At 48.0% G+C, this 21,496-nt stretch overlaps 1 protein-coding gene across 1 annotated transcript in view; it reads right to left on the minus strand.

Annotated features, from left to right (window-relative positions):
• Positions 1-21,496, minus strand: part of PRKDC (protein kinase, DNA-activated, catalytic subunit) — a 1,165,045-nt gene that overhangs the window by 689,785 nt on the left and 453,764 nt on the right. The window contains exons 39-43 of the mRNA XM_082258689.1: positions 8,101-8,268; positions 7,526-7,653; positions 6,622-6,829; positions 2,271-2,449; positions 457-625 (exon numbers count right to left, since the gene is read on the minus strand). Coding sequence (XP_082114815.1) covers positions 457-625; positions 2,271-2,449; positions 6,622-6,829; positions 7,526-7,653; positions 8,101-8,268 — 852 coding nt within the window. The remainder of the gene's footprint in view (positions 1-456; positions 626-2,270; positions 2,450-6,621; positions 6,830-7,525; positions 7,654-8,100; positions 8,269-21,496) is intronic.

The following is a 21,496-nucleotide window of genomic DNA, read 5'->3' on the forward strand; positions in this document are numbered from 1 at the left end:
GGTGGGGAAGGAAAAAGGAGAAAGAAGATGGGAAAGTATTTCCATGCACTGACTAAGCAAGACAAAGGAGTCATTAGCTACAGAAACAGACATGTAAGTGGTCTCAAACCCTGAAAGGCAAGATCTGTCCTGCAAGCTGTAGAGACAGAAATCATACAAATTCCTTTTTATTTACATCATCATGCTAACTTACACTGGAGCAGGTATGAGATACAGATGATAAATAAATTCTTAATCTGGTAGAATTATATCTGATTTATATTACACCTGATAACAATAGGAGATCATGGGACATTTTGAATCAAATACAGCAGCCCATTGCAAAGGGGTATAATTACTAGATTCAGTGGCAAGTACAAATACAAATGCACCCCCTCCCCCCCGCACCGGTTTTGATAAATGTACAGTAATGACGTGAGTGGAGACAACTAATCTCTAGTATAATTCAGTGATTACCTTTTCCTTTTTTTCTGAGAGAAGAAACCCATGGTAGAATTTGCTGTCAGTCTGAGTGCATATCACAACTGCTACAGCACAGTTATAAGCAGCACAATGATATTCTCGCCTCTTCTCCAGGAGCTGGCTTTCACCACTCATATTCTCAGTATATGTATCATGACACAATCTTAAAAATATGATAAAGAAAAGTTACTACATATTTACCACATTATCTATGGCTTATTCAATCTACCTAAAGTTTAAGTAGTGACTGGCAATAACTGTAGTAAATCATTTTTATTTGTGCTAGCCATGTTTTATCAAAAGTAGAGCAGGTTTGCTTCTGTGCCCTGGGTGGTCCCAACCGACTGACGACCCGCTGACGGTAATCTTACGTGGTGTACGGGGCTCTGAGATTCCGGGTGGGACTGACTCCATGCTCTATCACTACAGTAAAGTGTGGGAGGTGGTGATGGATAGATTGAAGTACCCTGCCCTTCACACCTATACCCCCCTGTGGCATAAAGCAGCCTTGGCGGAGTTCCGGTCCCTGCCAGACTATGCGCTGTGGAGCGGCAGGGGAATCCTCTATCTTCCACATTTAATGCAGGGAGCGGACCTTCGCACGTTTGCAGACTTGAGCTCCACTTATTCTCTCCCAGCCCATATGCTTTTCCGCTATTATCAGAGCAGACATGCATTCAGAGCCCAGTTTCTGTCTCCTCCTCCCCCACTTGAGACCCTCTCCATGCTTGAATTGATCAAGAGTACTGATCCACAACACCTGATCTCCGTCCTCTATGCGGAACTCCACACCCCCTCCTCTACTGTTATAGCCTATGCTGTCAAAACCACTTGGGAGGCGGATGTGGGTGCCATGGATGACGTGGATTGGGACGACGCCTTGGGGACGTATAAAGTGGTATCCCCTAGGCTGTCTGACAGACTTACCCAACTGTTTATTTTGCACCGAACGTATCTGACTCCCCTTGGCCTAACACGCTACCGACCTGTGATGTCCCCAAACTGCCCGATGTGCCGGACGGCTGTGGGCACCTTTTTCCACCTTCTCTGGAGTTGTCCTCTGCTCCAGGGATACTAGAAACAAATCATTACCATCTTATACGACAAAATGGGTTCTCCGGTGTAGTTAGCCCCTAAACAATGCCTCCTGGGTATATACCCGGATGACGAAATGGACAAATATCTTCTTATTTTTTTTGTAGAACACATTGTTTCTAGCCAGGAAGCTGATTGCCAGACAGTGGATGCGGGATCGTCCGCCCACGTTTGGCGCATGGAAAGCAGAGGTCAATAATGTCATACCGTACTACAAACTTATGTACAAACACAGAGGTAACCCAGCCAAGTTCACTAAGATCTGGGATAGATGGGTCCAGAGCTCGGATACCTGCCATTGAGGCACTTTATCCCTATAGCTGGAGTCCTTCTGAGACACTTTGTTATGTTTCTGGATTGTTCTTTTACATTGAACTCGTATACGCCCTGTAGGCATGCACTGTTCTGGTATTATTTGTATGCACAGTTCTTGTTATTGTTATTATGCAATGTTTTTTGTTCAATAAACTCACTGTTTTAAAAAGAAAAAAAAAAAGTAGAGCAGGTTTCTTATCCGACAACCTATTTATGGTCGCATGGGTGTTTTTCTGGTCACTATGAGCAGTTTGCAATTGTGATCCAGAACAGAGCAGCTTCTGCCATAGACTCAATCCATGGCATGCAGATCTTTTGCAGTAAATTCTATTAACCTAATTGTATTTTTTTAAGCTAGAATTATACTAGCAACATACAAGTTATGTTACAGCACTTACTTGATTAAGGTCTTAGTGAGTTGATTTCCTTCTACATTAGATGATCCTTCAAAAGCATGATTTATTCGGGATTGTTTGGAATACATTTCATCTCTGGAGAGGCGGGAATATAGAACCTCCAACATTTTATAGTATCCCAATTTCTTGGTAAGCTGTGTTTCAAATACGGTTTCTGGTGTCTGTGAACATGAGCATTCACATATGGTTTTGCATTGGAGATTTAGATTTCCTCAAAGCTGTTGCAAAAGTTTCACCAAATACGGATCTTCAGGCTGTATGGTTTAAAAGATATGTGCACTTCAAGAGAAAGCGCACTTATCGTGTTTGCTCCTTTAAACTGTCCTAACAGATTTAACAGCCCTTTTCCAGAGATGTATACTTTCCTTGACAGGACAGCAGTGATCTCCAGTGATTGTTTGTATCCTGTACCTGTCTCCCAGCCACAGAGAGAGAAAGACAGACCCCCTACACTTTTATGGGGCTCTACTGTGCAGGATGTAAACAATCCCTGAAGGCTGCAGCTGTGGGACTGAGGTAAGTTTGCATCTCTGGAGGTAAGTGGCATCGGTTATATCACCCTAAGGCTCAGGTTAACACCTATGCAGTTTGCTTTGTATCCGTTTCTGCAGTGCTTTTTGCTGTGCGTTTTTGCATACGTGATTTTGCAGCAATCTTGTTTTGCATTTTTTATTGTCCATTTTGTTGTTGGGCAGATTAAAAAACGCAAAATGTAAATCGCAGCAAACATGCACTATATGCTTTTTTGCAGCTTCTCCATTGAAACCTACAAAACCAAAAAAAGCACAGTTTTACATTTAAAAAAGTCCCTGGCCCTATCCAAAAATGCAGCAGCTGAAAAAAAGCATAGATGTAAACATGTCCCAAAGAAAAACATTTTAAATTAATTTTACAGCGTTTCTGCAAAATGCACCAAAAAAAAGGCATAGGTGTGAGCCAGGCGTAAATGAGGAAACAGAATAAGTGCACGATCTTTGAAAATGGGATTTTTGACTTACCATAAAATCCATTTCTCTGAGGTTCATTGATGGACACAGCTCCTGATTCTTCTTAACCATTGGGTTATACTGCCCCCTACAGGAGTAGGACACTAGGCAGGAAAAAGCTTGGACTACACCTATGGGCAGTCCAGGGGGTATACACCCACACTCAGCTATAGGCAGTCAGTTTTGTTACAAGCTGTGTCAGAAGAAAGCCAACTCCACAGAGGGGTGGGTGCTGTGTTTGTCAATCAGAGAAATGGATTTTACGGTAAGTCAAAAATCCCATTTTCTCTTTTGTTCAATGACGGACACAGCTCCTGATTCTTCTTAACCATTGGGACGTCCCAAAGCAGTGTTAAACATGAGGGATGGGAAAACAGCAGAAAAAAATTCCTAGCCAATTAGGTAGCATGGAGCTCAACCATACAACTGATGCTCACCTGAAAAAAACAATACACCCTCAAAGAGGACCAGGTCCTCTAAACAGTAGCCTGCAAAACCTTGCTGACAAAATAAGCATCCGTAGATGCCAACACATCCATTTTATAAAGCTTTGTAAAAGTGTGCACAGACGACCAGATGGCCGCCTTGCAAACCTGCATCACTGATGACTGATGACGGAAGGCCCAGGAGGCACTAAGCGCACGAGCAGAGTGTGCCTTAACTGGGAAAGGAGGAACCTGACCCCTAATTGACTGAATCACTGTCTGTCTCATCCATCTGGACATGGTTGCAGCAGAAGCAGCTAACCCTTTTTCGAGATCCAACTGAGTACAAATAGTGAGCCTGACTTCCTAAAAGACTCCGTAGCTGCCAGGTACACCATGACTGAGTGCCCGAAACCACATACAGGGAATGCAGTGCAATTTCCTTAGGATGTTTAGGCTTGGGACATAGGAAAGGTAACAAGGTCTTCATTAAAATAGAAATCATAGACGACCTTTGGAAGGAACAACGGACCGGGAAAAACAACCACTTAAGCTCTGTAAACCAACAGGTAAGGTGAACGACAAGATAACCCTGCCAGCTCCAACACACTGCACGCAGAAGTAATAGCCACCAAAAAGGCCACCTTCTGGAACAACGTAAGCAGGGGAAACTCCCGCTATTTTAGAAGGGAGAGTCCTGGATAACGGACAACACCAATTGGAAAACGCGCGGTGGTAATGGAGACTGCATTGGAGGAACCAAGTGTCAAGCTCCCTGGAACGCACCTAGGAATGTGTGGCCAATGGACGTTGAAAGAAAACCGCCAAAGCCGAAACCTGGCCTTTGATTAAACTCAAGACCAGGCGCTGCTCAACCCCTCGCTGGAGGAAAGCCAAGACCTGAGCCATTGAAAAGGAGCGAGGGAGAACCCCAAAAGACTCACACCACGCAACAAACGTCTTCCAAGTACAATGGTAGATCTTCCTAGAGGTACATTTTCTAACCTTTAACGGTGTAGGAATCACTGAGATAAACCTCTATCCTTCAGCATCTGGCTTTCGAAAGCCAAGCCGTTAAAACCAGCAACTGTAAAGCAGGATGGAAGATTGGCGCTTGGGACAGCAGATCTTCCCTGAAAGAAGTCTCCAAGGAGGATAGGCGACCAATCATACCAGATCAGCGTACATAGACTAGAGGGGCCAGTCTGGAGCCACTAAAAAGACTGGAATCCCTTGCTGCCTAGATCCTGCACAGGAGACTTGGCAGAAGTTTGAGAGGGGGGAAAGGCATAAATCCAGACGATACGGACAACAAGAAGCCACTAATGCATCTGCAGCGTTGGCCAGAGGATCCTGAAATCATGCTACAAACCTCTGTACCTTCCATTGAATGTGTACAGCAAAGAGGGCTGGAGCGATCGTTCTGCCCACCTAAGATTGCCAGCTACTTCCTGAGCCGCCAGGACACTTTTTGTGCCCCCCCCCCCCCCATGGCGATTGGCATAGGCCACTTGAATTAGTACCGGACACCCCTGAAGATGAATTGTCCAATGATCCAAAGTGTGATCGCTCGGAGTTCCAGTACATTGATCGGCTGTCTGGACTCTTGAGTCCAGACTCCCTGAGCACAAGCTGTGCTGAGGACACCTCCCCACCTGAACAGGCTGGCATCCGTGGTGACAACCGCCAAGTACAGGGGGAGAAGGATTTCCCTGTCGAAGTTCCAGAGAACAAAGCCACCTCTAGAGACTGTGGATTCTTTTCTAATTTCACCAGAATCTCCCTTTGCAAGGACCTCGTATGGAACTGTGCAAACGGAACTGTCTTGAATGTAGACACCATCTGGCCTAGCACCCGCATGCAAGCTCGGAGGGATGACCGTCTGCTGGACAACAGAAGCTGAATTGCCTCCTGCAATTTCTGGAGTTTTTCCAGAGGAGGCAACACTCTGGCTGAGGCCGAATCCACCCAGGTATTCCACTTTTGTGGACGGAACTAGAGCAGACTTCTGAACAGCAGAACCAGCCATATTGAAACATATGGCAGGCCAGAGTCTCCCATCTCCTATCAACCAGATCTTTAAAGGGCAAGGACTCTACAAACTGGAAGTAAGGTAGCTTTATTTAACCTGGAAACCGGCGAGTCCACTAAAGGTGGGACCGTTCGCTTTCTAAGCAGGGAATCCTTATAAGCAAAACGCTTAGGGTGCACTTTGGATAACCCCACTGTTATGTGACAATGTTGTCACATTAAGCGGGAAAGGGGAACACCCACACCACAGTGAGTTGCCAAAAGGGACTGGCGCTTTAGACGCATCTCCGTCATGTTTAAGATTTCACACTCTGACACATTCAGTGCATTCACCAGTGCCTTTTCATGCATGGCTAGAGGAGCAGAGGAAACATCCTCACTGTCTAAGCACTCAGGGTGCGTGGATGCAGACCCAGGCCTAAAGACCAACAGTGACCACAAAAATTTTTGAGGTCCCAGTCCCAGGAAGGGGCCCACATCTACCCCAAAACCCTCCAGCGGTAGAGGGGGGGGACAGCTATGTACCATACCAGGAAAAGGGTAGGCACCTCTCCTGACAGACCACCCCGCTTCATTGAGAAGCTTTTTCCTGCCTAGTGTCCTACTCTTATAGGGGGCAGTATAACCCAATGGTTAAGAAGAATCAGGAGCTGTGTCCGTCAATGAATGAAAGAGAAAGTGAGATTTTCCTTTAAAACAAAAACTGACTAAAAGTAAGAGCAACAAGATGCCTGTTATTACCCATATAGCCATAAAAACCTTCCTTTTTTTTATAAAACTAAGACTAAAGGGATTGTTTTGTATATACGTATATTTGAGGATACAGATAAAGTATGCAGTTTTTATTGTAACTAAATATTAAAAGAAACATCTTCATAAAAGAACATTCACCTTGGTAAATTTGCTTTTGAGTGTATCCACTGAGAGAGAAATTATTTTGCAGAAGAACTCTTTCAATGCATCAAGACTGCAGTTCCACAGGAGAGTTAGCAGGCATCTGTCAATCATAGCCTGCCTGGTTGTATTTGACAATAGATTTTCACTGGTAAACATTCCATGCAAAGTATTCATCAGGATTACTTGTCCATCACAGTTACTCCTTAGGCAAAATAAAAATATTTTAAGCACTTTTTGAAGAAGACAACTTTTTTGAATGGTGTTTTAACTCAGATTTTGCTTCAAGCAAATACATCCTCCATTGCATTTGTATATCAAAAACATTGCATTTTAGTTTAACTTGAAAGTAGAACATTTTGCTCTAAATTTCATAAATGTCCTTTTCTTGGTTTTGGTGAATTAGTATTGAATTTATCCTAGTAGAACTGTTAACTACTCATGCAATTTTTCTATTATTTGCTCTCATTTCAGTGGCCCATGAAAATACCTGTTGCTGAAAGCCAGACCTAAAACTTGAGCTTCTTTGCAGGGAATTACAGATTTTCTACATAATGAGGGTCTAACATTCAGCAGTCTTCAAAGCGGTAAGCAACTGCTAGAATAACTTATGACTAATAAATAAATCAAGTGGTTAGATCAGGAATCTGAACCAAGCTTCTTTAAAAACAACTGTTTTTAGTGTGGCAATGTAGGGGGGGGGGGGGCTAAAAAGTGTATGCCTTTGAGACATACGTACATCTGCATAAACTAAATCATTTATCATCTATTTACTCACAAATCTGAAATTATACTACTTAGGTTACCTAACTTTTGAGTTCCTAATGGAAATGAGAGAAGAGAGATATAAATGAGAGAGAGATTTAAAAAAAAAAAATTCAAATCCTCATACGACACTTACTTTAAAATAATGGTTTTAAAGCTTTTCTGAAACAACTGTTCCATTACATGTTTGCTGTCCCGACAAAATATTTCTGCCATGAGCTGCAAGAGCATCGGACTTCGAGCCAACTCCAGTGCATCCAAGAACTGGAACAGTAGACTTATTTAGTACCCATTCAATTACAATCAGAGAACATCACAATTTGTATGCCATCCAGGGTCAAAGCCTTCAGTATACCAGGGCTAAATGTTTTACCTCTTTCTGACTAGAGGATAACACCCTTCTCAGACCTCTTTTTTTCGTTAGCTATTCACAACTTTAGTCATTTGCTAGCACATGCTTCAGTCAGTTATTGAAAACCCTTCATATAACGAATACACAGATACACTATATTGTGCCTATTACATAAAGCCTGTGAATTTTATATCATCTCATGCTCTATCACAGGATAGAATCTAAACAGTGATATGCTTTGCTGCATGTCAATTTAGCTAAAGTCAGCGGTTCCTTTAAAAGAGTTTACTGAAGGCTCACTACTCTGGTCACATGTATTTATTTTATCTAATGCATAGAGTTTAGAAAAGACCATTTACCTTCTTTAAAGTGTCCACATAATTATTATACTTTAAGGTCCCTTTAGGAAACTCATCAGATCTCATTGGAAAATTAAAAGCAACAAACTGCTCAAGTGTATTTTTCAACTCATCAAGTCTTTCTTCTTTGAGGTTGGTAAAGAAAGGAAGAATTATAATAGTCTGACTCTAAAAAAAAATAATAAAATAAAACCATAAGCATACTTTAATATTTAATAAAACTTAACTCCATAAAATATACAAGCAACTGTTAAAGGTAATGGAAAAAAATGTTACACATTTAAAGTGTTTGTTACCCTAATGTTTCATATTCCTGATATGTGTCTGCTGTACCATGTACTTGTAGGTAAAAGTATCCTGTTCTAACGAATTTATAAAAAAAAAAAAAAAAAAAGTATCCTGTTCTCTTTATATTGCTTTGTTTGAAGGGAATCCCTGGTGTTCTTGCAAGTCCCTCTTTCTTACTATCAAAAACTGACCACACCATGGTCAGTTCGCACTAGTAAGGTCAGTGTACTCCTGCTTATCCTCCCCCTAGCTCTTATTCAGCTGAAAACAGAGGGAGTGTGATCACTTATAAAAAAAAAAAAAGGGGGGGGGAAGGTATTTATAATGTTTTTTTATGTGTATACACAAATGTTTTTCCTTTCATTTCTATTTTAAACTGAATAACTGGATTTTTGACTTACCGTAAAAAACCTTTTCTCTTGGGTTCATTGACGGACACAGTCCTCTCATGCATATCAGTAGGGTAATACCGCCCCCTACAGGAGTAAGACACTAGGCAGAAAGAATTTCTGGCTACGCCTATGGGCAGTCCCTGGGGGTATATCCTCTCTCTTCCTGCATAGGATGTCAGTTTTGTATCAAAGCAGTGTCAGAGAAAAACACACCAACCCACTCAAAAAAAAAAAAAAAAATAGAGGGACGGGTACTGCGTCCGTCAATGAACCTAAGAGAAAAGGATTTTACGGTAAGTTAAAAATACAGTTTTCCCTATCGTTAATTGACGGACGCAGTCCTCTGATGTATATCAGTAGGGACGTCCCAAAGCGGTACCCAAATAAGGAGTGGGAACAGCAGAACAAAGAAAAAATAGCCCCCAAGGCCAACATGGCCAACCAGGCAACACAGGACTCATCAGAACAACCAGAAAAACACCCTCAAGGAAGGCCAAGGGGCCACCTCAACCGCAGCCTACAAAACCTTTCAGCCAAAGGAGGCATCCGCAGATGCCAGCACATCCACCTTATAACATTTGGTAAAGGTGTGAACAGACGACCAGGTCGGCGCCTTGCACACCTGAAGCACGGATGCCTGATGGAGAAAAGCCCAGGAAGCACTAAGCGCCTAAGTAGAGTGCGCCTTGACAGGGAATGGTGGAACCTGACCCTTAATGGAATAAGCCTGCCCCACTGTCTGTCTGATCCTTCTGGAAATAGTCGCAGCAGACACAGGCAGCCCTTTCCTTGGGCCATCCGTGAGCACAAAGAGAGAGTCAGACTTGCGAAAAGACTTGGTAGACGCCAAATACACCTTGATCGCCCGAACAACATCCAGGGTATGCAGAGCAAATTCCTTAGGATGGTTTGGCTTAGGACACAAGGAAGGTAACACGATGTTCTCATGTGAGTGAAAACTGCAAACCACCTTCGGCAGGAAGGACAGATGCAGCCGAAGTACCACCTTGTCCCTGTGAACCACCAGATAGGGGGAACGACAGGACGACGCCAGTTCGGACACCCTGTGCGCAGAAGTGATAGCCACCAAGAAAGCCACCTTCTGAGACAAGGTAAGCAGGGGAACCTCCCGAATATTCTCAAAGGGAGGCCTCTGGAGAACAGACAGCACCAAATTAAGGTCCCAAGGCGGTAACGGAGGTCGCATCGGAGGTACCAAGTTTTGCACCCCCTGGACGAAGCTACTCACCAGGGAATAGTAGGCCAATGGCCTCTGGAAGAAAATAGAATAGGCCGAGACCTGACCCTTGATAGTACTCAAGGCCAACTTTTGATCAACTCCCCGTTAAAGGAAAGCCAAGATCCGAGCCACCGAATATGATCGAGGGTGGGTCCCCAAGGGACACACACCACACAATGTACCACTTCCATGTACGATGATAAATCTTCCTAAAAGTCGCCTTTCTCGCTTTTAGCAGAGTGGGAAACACTGAAGCAGACAATCCCCTGTTCATCAGCACCTGGCTTTCAATAGCCAAGCCGTCAAAGCCAGCGACTGTGAAGCAGGATAGAAGATTGGCCCCTGAGACAGTAGATCCTCCCTGAGGGGAAGTCTCCACGTGGCATCTGCGACAAGCCTTACCAGGTCGGCGTACAAAGCGCGACAAAGCCAGTCCGGAGCCACAAGAATGACCGGAATCCCTTCCACCTCTATCCTGCGAAGAAGCCTTGGCAGCAACTTGAGAGGAGGAAAAGCATACATCAGCCGTTACTGGCCCCAGGGGGCCACCAGCGAGACGCCAACAGATCCATGTCCAGAGTGCCCCGGCGAAGGCACAACTCCTTAAACACCTCTTAATGTAGGGACCACTCCCCTTCATCTAAGGCCTGGCGGCTGAGGTAATCTGCCTGTCAATTTTCCACTCCCGGAATGTGGACAGCGGAGAGAGCTGGAACCTGGCGCTCTAACCAACGTAGAATGCCTGCCACTTCCATGGCTGAAATTAAACACTTGGTGCTCCCTTGGTGATTGACGGCTGTGGCATGGTCTGATTGAATGCGCACTTGACAACCCTCCAGACGTTCGGTCCAGTGCGTCAGGCAAAGCCGGATCGCTCTCAGCTCCAGGACATTGATCGGCAACCGAGTTTCCTCCAGGGACCAGACTCCCTGAGCCGAGTCCTGAAGGAGGACTCCATAACTTCCCCCCCCCCCCTGGCCACCTGGACAAACTCGCATCCGTGGTGACAATTGTCCAGTATATAGGGAGAAAGGATTTCCCCGACTGAAGCATCGGGGACCGAAGCCACCAGATCAGTGACTCCCTGGTCATGTGGCTTAGCAAAATACGAAGAATCCAGAGAATTTGGGTGTTTGTTCCACTTGAGAAGAATTTCCACTTGAAGAACTCTCGTGTGGAATTGAACGAATGGGACAGTCTAGGAGGAGGACACCATCAGTCCCAGTACTCTCATACAGGTCAGAAGGGACGGCCGGTTGTTGGACATCAACAGATGAACCGCTGACTGCAGCTTCTGGAGTTTTTCCGAAGGAAGAAACACCCTGGATGAGGACGAGTCCAAAGTCAGCCCCAGATAGACCAGTCTCATTGCAAGGGGTCAGAGACGACTTCTGAACATTCACGATCCACCCAAACTCCTCCAGAGTTCTCATGGTAACCCCCAAGTTTTCAGTCAGTAATGCAGGGGACTCCGCATGGAGAATCAGATCGTCCAGGTAACCCAGGAACGATATCCCCCGCTGCCGTAACAGCGCCAGGACCGAGGCCAACACCTTTGTGAAGACCCAAGGAGCGGAGGTGAGACCAAAGGGAAACGCCACAAACTGATAGTGATACACTCCAACGGCAAAACGGAGAAACCATTGGTGGGCAGCACAGATTGGAATGTGAAGGCAGGCATCCTTGATGTCTATTGAAGCCAGGAAGTCCCCCTGATGTAGGGAGGCCACCACCGTGCAAATAGTTTTCATCTTGAACTTTTGAGCATGCACCAACACATTCAGTGCCTTTAGATCCAGGATGGGACGCACCTTGCCCTCCTTCTTAGGAACGGTGAACAGGTTGGAATAAAACGTGTGAAAGCGTTCCGCGTGTGGAACAGACACTATCACTCCTTGCTGTAGCAAGTCTTGCACTGCCCCATAGAGCGCTCGCAAGCGATCCGGGGATAGGCAGACATTGGAAGGTAAAAATTCTGACCGGAGAAACAGATCGAAATTCGATCTTGTATCCGGACAGCATAACCTCCCGAACCCATGTGTCTGGGATCAGGGCCAGTCACAAGTCCGAAAACCAGCAAAGGCGTCCACCCACCCCAGTCACGGGTGAGGGCTAACATTCAGGCCGAGGGAGCCTAGTCCACAGGCCAGGCGGAACCAGACTTCTGTTTCCCAGACCAGGGACACTTGGAACAACCCGAGGGAGCCTTGAAGGGCAATGCCTTATCGGCTGCCCCCAAGGAACGAAAATACTTTCCGTGAGCCAAAAAGAACGGATCCCGCCTACGGCGAGGGTCCCTACCCTTGGAAGCCTGCAGGAGAAAGGTACTCTTACCCCCCGTAAAACACTTAATAATGTCATCCAGGGTAGCCCCAAACAGAGGGTCCCCTTGAAAGGGGAGTTCTGTCAAGGCCTTCTTAGTAGCCTTATCCGTAGACCAGCACTTAAGCCAGAGCATATACCTCATGACTACCGCCGAAAACGACAGGCGACCCAACAGGGAAGCAAATGTCCAGCGCGGCATCGCAAGAAAATTGCAGCCCCTGCACCATCTGGTCCAACGGTTCCCCAAAGGCAGGAGGGACAGGCTTGCCCTCCACGTCACGGTGTAGCACCTTCGCCCATTCAGTCACCGTTTGGGTGACAAGGGCCGCAGTAAAAGCAGGCCTCAGTGCAGTCCCCGCCATAGCGTACATGTGGGCCACAGCCACCGCCTTTCTATCCTCTGGGTCCTTAAAGGACAGGGAATATTCTACCGGAATAACAGAAGCCTTGTTAAGCCTGGAGACCGGGGGATCCACCTTAGGAGGCACCGACCACTTCTTCACCAGAGACTCCTCAAAGGGGTAGCGTCTAGTAAACCGCTTAGACACCCCAGGGGAACATTTCAGCTGATCCCATTCTTTGGCGAGTAGGCCAGCAAAAAAACATGGGGAAAGGAAAAAACTTTTCCACCCTTGAAGACTTATGGGTGCCGAAGGCAACCTGCGCTCCAGGAGTGACGAGAGCCGCATCCCCCAATTTTAGGGTTTCACGCACAGAAACATCCAGTGTGTCCACCAGCGCCTTATCCTGCGCAGCAGTAGAGGTAGAGAGCTCATGCTCACTACTAGAGGAGGCATGGCGCGGGGTACCAGACCCGGCAGGGGTACCCACGTCTGCGGTAGCTGAGTCAAACTCAAATTCCGAGACCTCAGAGGAGGCAGGGGGTAGGTGGAAGTCGTTTCTTTGCACCCCGTCCTCTAAAGGCCACCTCCACCCGGGACACAAAAGCTTCCAGGACTGCTGAAATCACATCAAGGGACAGTTGAGATCCAGAGGGCCCTGCAGCCTCCGTGAGGGGGTCAGGTGGGGACACATGGTCTGAGGAGTCCATGTTGCACTAATAGAACCCGCCAGCAAACTTTGAGAAAAAGACAGAAAAAAAGTTGGGGGGTCAAAACAAGATAGAGGGAAACCCAGGAGTGCGAGGGCCACCCATCCCAGGGAGAGGGCCCGCGTCCACCCCAAAATCCGCAAGGGAAGGGGGGGGGGTTTACTCACCATACCGGGAACACAGGTGGGCGCCATCTCCTGACAGGACCCCACGCCACCGAAGTAGGGGGGATGTCAGCCAAATAGGAGCACTGCGACATAAGCCTAGACCCTGTCGCGTGCGTCCTGGCGAGACGTTTAACTCGCGGGGCCAGTCCTTGTCCAGTTGGACTATGTCGCAGACAACCCAGCGCGGAGCTAAGGCCTGCACGTGCTCACTGGCCAGACTGGGGTGAACACTGGATATGGGTATCCAGCCCGTCACCCAGCCCGGCATAGTTGATTGAAGATCTCACAGGAAAAAAATTCTGGAGAAAAAGCTAGCTAAAAAAAAAAATCTACATGAAAAAATACTTTTTATGCCAAGATCAAATATCCCAGCAAGGAACTAGGTCCTTACTAGTGACTAGGCAGATAAAAACGGACATTCTATGCAGGAAGAGAGAGGGTATACTCCCAGGGACTGCCCAAAGGCGTAGCCAGAAATTCTTTCTGCCTAGTGTACTACTCCTGTAGGGGGCGGTATTACCCTACTGATATGCTTGAGAGGACTGCGTCCGTTAATTAACGATAGAGAAAATAGAATTTTTGTAAAAACTTACCATTAAATTATTTTTCTTTATGTCCTCTGACAGTCGCCACCCGTTCAGTTAGCCTTCACTAGAGGTAATGGCCTCCTCTGCAGGAGCAGGCTAGGCAGTAAAAGGTTAACAAACAAAAGCCTTTACACATAACACACCTCTAGGGGGCTGCTCCTCAGCTATTACACATCAGCCACTAGGAGCTGCTCTCCAGTTTTGAGCAAGTAGTATATGAAGACTATCAACCCCAAAAATTAGAGGGGCGGGGGCGACGACTGTCAGAGGACTCAGAGAAAAGAATTTTAGGGTAAGATCTTACAAAAATTCTATTTTCTCTTACGTCCTCTGACAGTCGCCACCCGTTCAGTTAGCCTTCACTAGTGGGATGTCCCAAAGCAGTGTAGGTGTGAGGGGTGGGAAGACGTAACCAAAGAAAAGGCAAAGTGCAAACAGGCCAGAGTTGAAACAAACTAAGCCGACAGGGCAACAAAAGCTGAACAAGAGCCAACCCTGGACAAAGACACCCCAAGAAGAGACAGAAACACAAGTCTTCGCAAAACAACCGCCGCGCACAAAACTTCGTGGCGAAAGGAAGCATCCGAGGATGCCATCACAGCAAGTGTTGAAAAATCCTGTGAACAGCTGCACAGACGACCAGCCACCGCTGTGCACACCTGAGCCACAGAAGCCTGATGGCGAAACCCCCAATAGGCATGGACAGCTCAATAAGAATGAGCCCGGACAGGGAAAAGAGGAACCCGACACTGGATTGAAAAGGCCTGAACAATCGCCTGCCTGATCCAGATAGACATGTTTGCCGCGGACGCTGCCGCACCCTTCCGAGGACCCTCAGGAAGGACAAACAGGGAGTCAGACCTCTGAAAACACTCCGTGGCGGACAGGGAAAACCCCGACCGCCCGAACCATCCCCAAGGAAAGTAAGGCAATATCCTTGGGATGCTCAGGTTTCGCACAAAGCGAAGACAAGACAACATCTTTGTAGAGGTGGAAAGCAGATACCACTACTTTGTCCCTATGAACAACCAGATAAGGCAAGACAGATCAAAGCAGAACCGCCAACTCAGACGCTCTGTGAGTGGAGGTCACAGCCACCAGAAAAGCAACTTTTTGGACCAACACAGGCAGGGGCCATTTCAAAACAGACAAAACCAAGTTCAGGTCCTATGGAAACAAAGGAGCTTCCCTCGGGGGAGCCAGATGTCGCACCCCCTGAACAAAGGTACGAATCAGGAAATTAGTCGCCAAGGGACGGTGGAAAAAAGAAAAAAACCAAGGCCGACAACTGACCTTCAAACGTGGCCAGCGCCAAACGCTGATCCACGCCTTCCTGTAGGAAGGCCAAAACCCTCACCACCGAAGAGGAGCGGGGATGAAATCCCTGCGACAAGCACCAGGCAATATATGCCCTCGAGGTGCAATGGTAAATAATACCAGAGGTAGCTTACCGAGCCTTCAATAAGGTAGGAATAACAGCACTCGAGAGAACCTTGTCTCTCAAGACTTGGCTTACAACAGCCACCCCGTCAAAGTAAGAGACTGCAAAGTAGGATGGAAGATCGACCCTCGAGACAGTAAAGCGTCTCACAGCGGAAGCCGTCAGGGGGGCTCGACGACCATCTGCACGATGTCTGCGTACCAAGACCGACGCGGGCAGTCTGGGGCCACCAGAATGACCCGCACCTGTTCCGACGCCAACCTGCGCAGGAACCTGGATAACAGTTGAATTGGAGGGAAGGCATAAATCAGCCGACACCGGTGCCAGGGCACCATCAATGCGTCCGTGGCGTCCGCCAGAAGATCGCGGGTTCTGGCCGCGAACCATCCCCCTCTTTAGTTGAGACGGGACGCAAACAGATCCACGTCTGGAGTCGCCTACCGGTCACACACCACTGGATGCATGGACCATTCTCCCTGGTCCAGGGTCTGGCGACTCAGATAGTCCGCCTGCCAGTTCTCCACACCCGGAATGTGAAAGGCCGAAAGCGCCGGGAATGTGCGTCTCGGCCCAAGAGAGGATCTCAGCCACTTTCTTGGTAGCCCGCGCACCCTTGATGCCCCCGTGGCGATTGAAGTAAGCCACCGCCATGGCGTTGTCCGTCCGCACCCGAACCAGGCAATCCTGAGCCAAGGTGACCAACGTGATAAGCAAAGCTTGACAGCTCGGAGCTCCAAGACGTCTATTGGTAAGAAGGCCTCCTCCACCGACCACGTCCCCTGGGCACCAAGCATTCCCAGAACTCCACCCGAGCCCGATTGGCTGGCATCCGTGGTGAGCACCGTCCACAGCAGAGGCCGGAAGGACTTGCCTTGTGTCAGAGATGGTGACCGGAGCCACCAAAAAAGATCGGATCTTGCTAGGTGGCTCAGAGAAAAATGGATTTTAGTAAAATCTTACCGTAAAATCCTTTTCTCTTAGCTCATTGACAGACGTAGTCCTCGGTGATACAGCACCTTCGGGTTATGTTGCCTCCACAGGAGTAGGACTAGACAGGAAATAAAATGCTCTGGCCACACCCTAGGGGCAGTCCCAGAGGGTATATCCTCTCTCTCTCTGCCTCAGCAAATCAGTTATGTCATAAAAGCAGTCTTTAGAGAATTTAACCCAACCCAACTCAAAAAAACAGAGGGGCGGGTACTACGTCTGTCAATGAGCTAAGAGAAAAGGATTTTACGGTAAGATTTTACAAAAATCCATTTTTGTCTATCGCTCATTGACAGACGTAGTCCTCGGTGATACAGCACCTTCGGGAAGTCCCAGAGCAGTATCACAAATGAGGGGTGGGAAAATGGAAATCAAATCCAAATCTAGAAGGCCCAACCGGTGCCAACTAGAAGTTTACAATGCTCATCCTTAATGATGAGACTCAACAAAAAAATTTTCAAACAGAAAAAAACCCTCGAGGTAGACCACCGGTCTCCTCAAATTGCGGCCTACAAAACCTTGCGGTCAAATGAGGCATCCGCCGATGCCATCACATCAATTTTTTTAAAATTTTGTAAAGGTATGTACCGACGACCAGGTGGCCGCTTTACATACCTGGACCACTGACACCTGATGGCGAAAGGCCCAGGAAGTACTGAGCGCTCGAGTGAAGTGCGCCCTAACAGGGAACGGAGGATTCCGACCCTTAATAGAATAAGCCTGTACCACCGTCTGACTGATCCATGTAGATATGGTCGCGGCAGACACAGGCAACCCCCTTCAAGGGCTATCCGTGATCACAAAAAGTGAGTCCGTCTTACGAAAACCACTTTAGGAAGGAAGGATGGATTCGGAAGAAGAACCACCTTATCCCTATGAACCACCAGATCTGGGGAACGACAGGATAATGCGGCCAGTTCTGACACCCTGCGTAGAGAAGTAATGGCCACCAAGAAGGCCACCTTCTGGAAATGTAAGCAAGGGAATCTCCCTAATATCTTCAAAGAGAAGTTTCTGAAGAACCGACCACACTAAATTAAGATACCAGGCGGTAAGGGTGCGCGCACTGGCGGAGCCAGATGTCGCACCCCCTGGATGAAATTCTGCACCAAGGAATGATTAGCCAAAGGTTTCTTGAAAGAAGATTGCTAACGCCGAAAACCTGACCCTTGATCGTGCTCAAGGATAGTTTCTGCTCAACCCCTTGTTGCAGACAGACCAAAATTCGGGTCACCGAATAGGTCTGTGGGGGAAATCCAATAGATTCACACCATGCAATATAAGACTTCCATGTGCTGGAAGTCGCTTTCCTTGCTTTAACTGGAGGTAGGAATAACTGAAGCTGACACTCCCTTGTCCTTCAGTACCTGGGTCTCAATGGCCAGGCCATTAAGCCAGCGACTGTAAAGCAAGATGGAAGATCGGTCCCCAAGACCGCAAATCCTCCCTGAGAGGAAGTCTCCAAGGAGCGTCCGCGACTAGCCTCGCCAAGTCGGCGTACCAGGCTTGACGAGGTCAATCCAGAATTTCCAGAATAACTGGAATTCCCTCCACCTCTATCCTGCGAAGAAGTTCCCGCAGCAACTTGAGAGGATGGAAGGCATGCCGTAGCTGATACTGCCCCCACGGGGCGATCAGCGTTTCTGCTGCGTCCGCTAGAGGATCGTGGCGCGAGCTACAAACCTCCGCACCTTCCTGTTAGGCCAAGGTGCCAACAGATCCACATCCGGGATGTCCCAATGAAGGGACAGCTAAGGAAAAAACCTCTGGATGAAGAGGCCATATGCGATTGGATCCGAATCGGGCTGCTCTAGAGCTGCTCGATCCAGTAAATCAGACAAAATCTGATCGCTCTCAGTTCCGATACCCTTATTGGTAATCTGGATACTATCGGAAGAAATGACTTCCCCTGGTTGAGCATCGGAGACTTCCTGGTCCGCTCGCTCAACCGGATCCGATTGTCCAGGGAATCGGAATTCTGATTCCATTAAAAAAGAATCTCCTTCAGGAGAATTCGGGTATGAGACTGGGTATACAGTACTGCCTCTAAGAAGGCCACCATCAGTCCCAGCCAATTGACGGACAGCAACATCCGAATCGTTGACTGAACCTTCTGGAGTTTCCCAGCAAGGAGAAACTCTCTTGCCCAGGATGTATCCAACCTTAGGCCCAGATAGTTCAGTCTCCTGGTGGGAACCAGGGATGATCTTTGGGAAAGCGAAAAAACGCTGATGTCCTGCGATGATGGGGATATAAAGATAGGCATCCTATATGTCTATGGACGCCAGGAAATCTCTTTTATGCAGGGAGGCCACCACTGTACGGATGGACTCTATTTCTTCCCAAGTCCAGATTTGGACGCACCTTGCCCTCTTTCCTGGGCATTGTGAATAGGTTCGAATAGAACCCCTGAAACCGTTCAATGTTAGAAGGGCAGAATCGCACCGGTGGAAGTGATCGAAACTCGATCCTGTGTCCTCCAGAAACCGGTGAAGACATCCCCCCCCCCACCCCAGAGATGGGTAGGGGCGCATCAGGCTATATTCTTCAGGCTTGGCTGAGCCGGACTCTTTGTTTACCCGACCAGCGCCCTTTGAAACCCCTCTAAAGGGGCTTTGGAGGGTTTCGCCTTATCGCCCGCCCTCGCGGAACGAACAACTCTATATGAGCAGAAAAGGAAGGTCCTCGTTAGTTACGAGGTCTTTTTATCCTAACAGTCTGTGGCAAGACAGCAGGTGGTACCGTCTATCCTATAAAGAGGAATTCCTCAAACGGATAGCACCTAGCCATGCGTTTGGAAATAACAGGGGTTCGTTTCAAAACGACCCCATTTGGGTAAAGGAAAATCCTTCGCCCTTTTGGTAGGCTAACAAGTACCAAAAAGGAATCTCAGTCTCAGCTACCTCTGCCGGTGTAACCTCAAGACTAAAGGTTTCCCGGACGGACACAACTAGTGCATCCACCACTCTTGTGCTATGGCGGAGGCAGAAACGTGCTCCTCACTGCTGAGGAGATATTACCTGAGACAACAGCCCCCTAAGAGGGACCTGCAACTGCATTGACCAGTTCCGAATCCGTATCTGATAAACAATAGGGGTAGGCGGGGGTCGCTACTTGACCCCCGTCCCTGACAGGCCACCTCCACCCGGGATACCAAAGACTCCAAAATTGCCGATAATGCATTAAAAACAAGTGGGGTACTAAAGGGGCCTGCGGCCACCTTGAGGGGATCAGGTGGGGATACCTATGCGGCAGGGTCAATGATTATACAAGACACTTGCCAGCGACAAAAAATGACAAAGTAAAAAAAAAAAACTTTTTTTTTTTTTTGTGTCCCCCAGTCGTAACAGCGCCCCTCAGTGTTACCTGTCTTTTTGGACCCCACAGAGAGAGAGACAGACCCCAAGGCTCATCCCTGATGCACAGAAGTTTTCATCAGCTTGCTCAGTGCTTGTCTTGTTACAGACAGGAAGTCTTTGGCCCTATTTCCTGGGTAAAAGAGGCAGCTCCGCCCCTTAACACGCCTGCCGGCTCCTCCCGCTGGCTCCATGAGGTGTTTGAGTCGCCTCAAACATGGCCGCCCCCATGCTGGAGACACGAGGCTACACCAAAATGGCGGCCTCGTGCGATCTACCAGACAATGGCGGCGGCCTGCACAGAATAGCGGCATGTCTGCAGAAGGATCTCGGCCTCACAACCCTTCACCCTCATGGTGGTCAGCGTGGTCGGAGGTACCGGACCCCAGCGGGCCGTATGCGGTCAGCTGCTTAGCTGGAGGAATGATCTGGAATGCAGTATACATGTATAGACATCGCCCTGTGGCTACTGACAGGTAGGATACCTTATACTATCACAGTAAAGTTCTAGTACTGCCACTGACTACAATCATTTACACATCTTTACAATTAGATTGTCAGCTCCCAAACCAAGCCTCCTGGCTTCTTGTACACAAAAATCACACTCAATTAGGGGGATCTGTGACATGTTGTAGGATAGAGGGGAACCCATCCTTACCATTACAGAGAGGGGCCCGCGTTCACCACAAGACCCGTCAGGGGGAAAGGGGGAACATACTACTCACCATACCGGAACCAGGCGGGCGCCAACTCCTGACAGTACCCCTCTCCACCGAGGTAGGAGGGCTGTCGACCAATACGGGCGCCGTGACTCATGGTCTTTGGCGTTTCAGCGAGACGTTTAACTCGCAGGGTCAGTCCCCGTCCAGTGGGACTATGTCGCGGCCGACCCAGCGCGGAGCTATGGCCTGCACGCGCTCGTAGGCTGAACTGGGGTGACCACTGGATCTCAACATCCAGCCCGTCGCCCAGTTCAGCTTTCTTGCTTGAAGATCTCACAGGAACACTGGAGAAAAAAAGCTGTCTTAAAAAATTATTTTCTAAGAAAAAAATCCTGCCAGGACCGAAGATCCCAGCAAGGTATCTAGGTCCTTACTCCTGACTAGACAGAAAAAAACTGATTTGCTGAGGCAGAGAGAGAGAGGATATACCCTCTGGGACTGCCCCTAGGGTGTGGCCAGAGCATTTTATTTCCTGTCTAGTCCTACTCCTGTGGAGGCAACATAACCCGAAGGTGCTGTATCACCGAGGACTACGTCTGTCAATGAGCGATAGAGAAAACCACCTGTCTAACGACTGAGGCGTTCTGTCCCACCTGGCAAGGATCTCCACTTGCAGAGTTCTCGTAAAATTGAGCAAACGGGACGGCTTCGAAAACCGAAACCATCAGACCCAGGGACCGCATACAGGCCGGCCCGCAGAGAGGAGAGATTGTTGTCCCTGAGGGAACTGATCTCGTCCCGCAGGGACCGGAGTTCTGTCCTCCGGGAGAAAAACTTGTGCCCGAGCTGAGTCCAGGACCATCCCCAGGTACTGGAGACGAACTGACGGGGTCAGAGCCG

This window comes from Pelophylax lessonae (genome assembly GCF_965119305.1).
Source record: "Pelophylax lessonae genome assembly, chromosome: 5".
In the NCBI taxonomy this organism is placed as follows: Eukaryota; Metazoa; Chordata; class Amphibia; order Anura; family Ranidae; genus Pelophylax; species Pelophylax lessonae.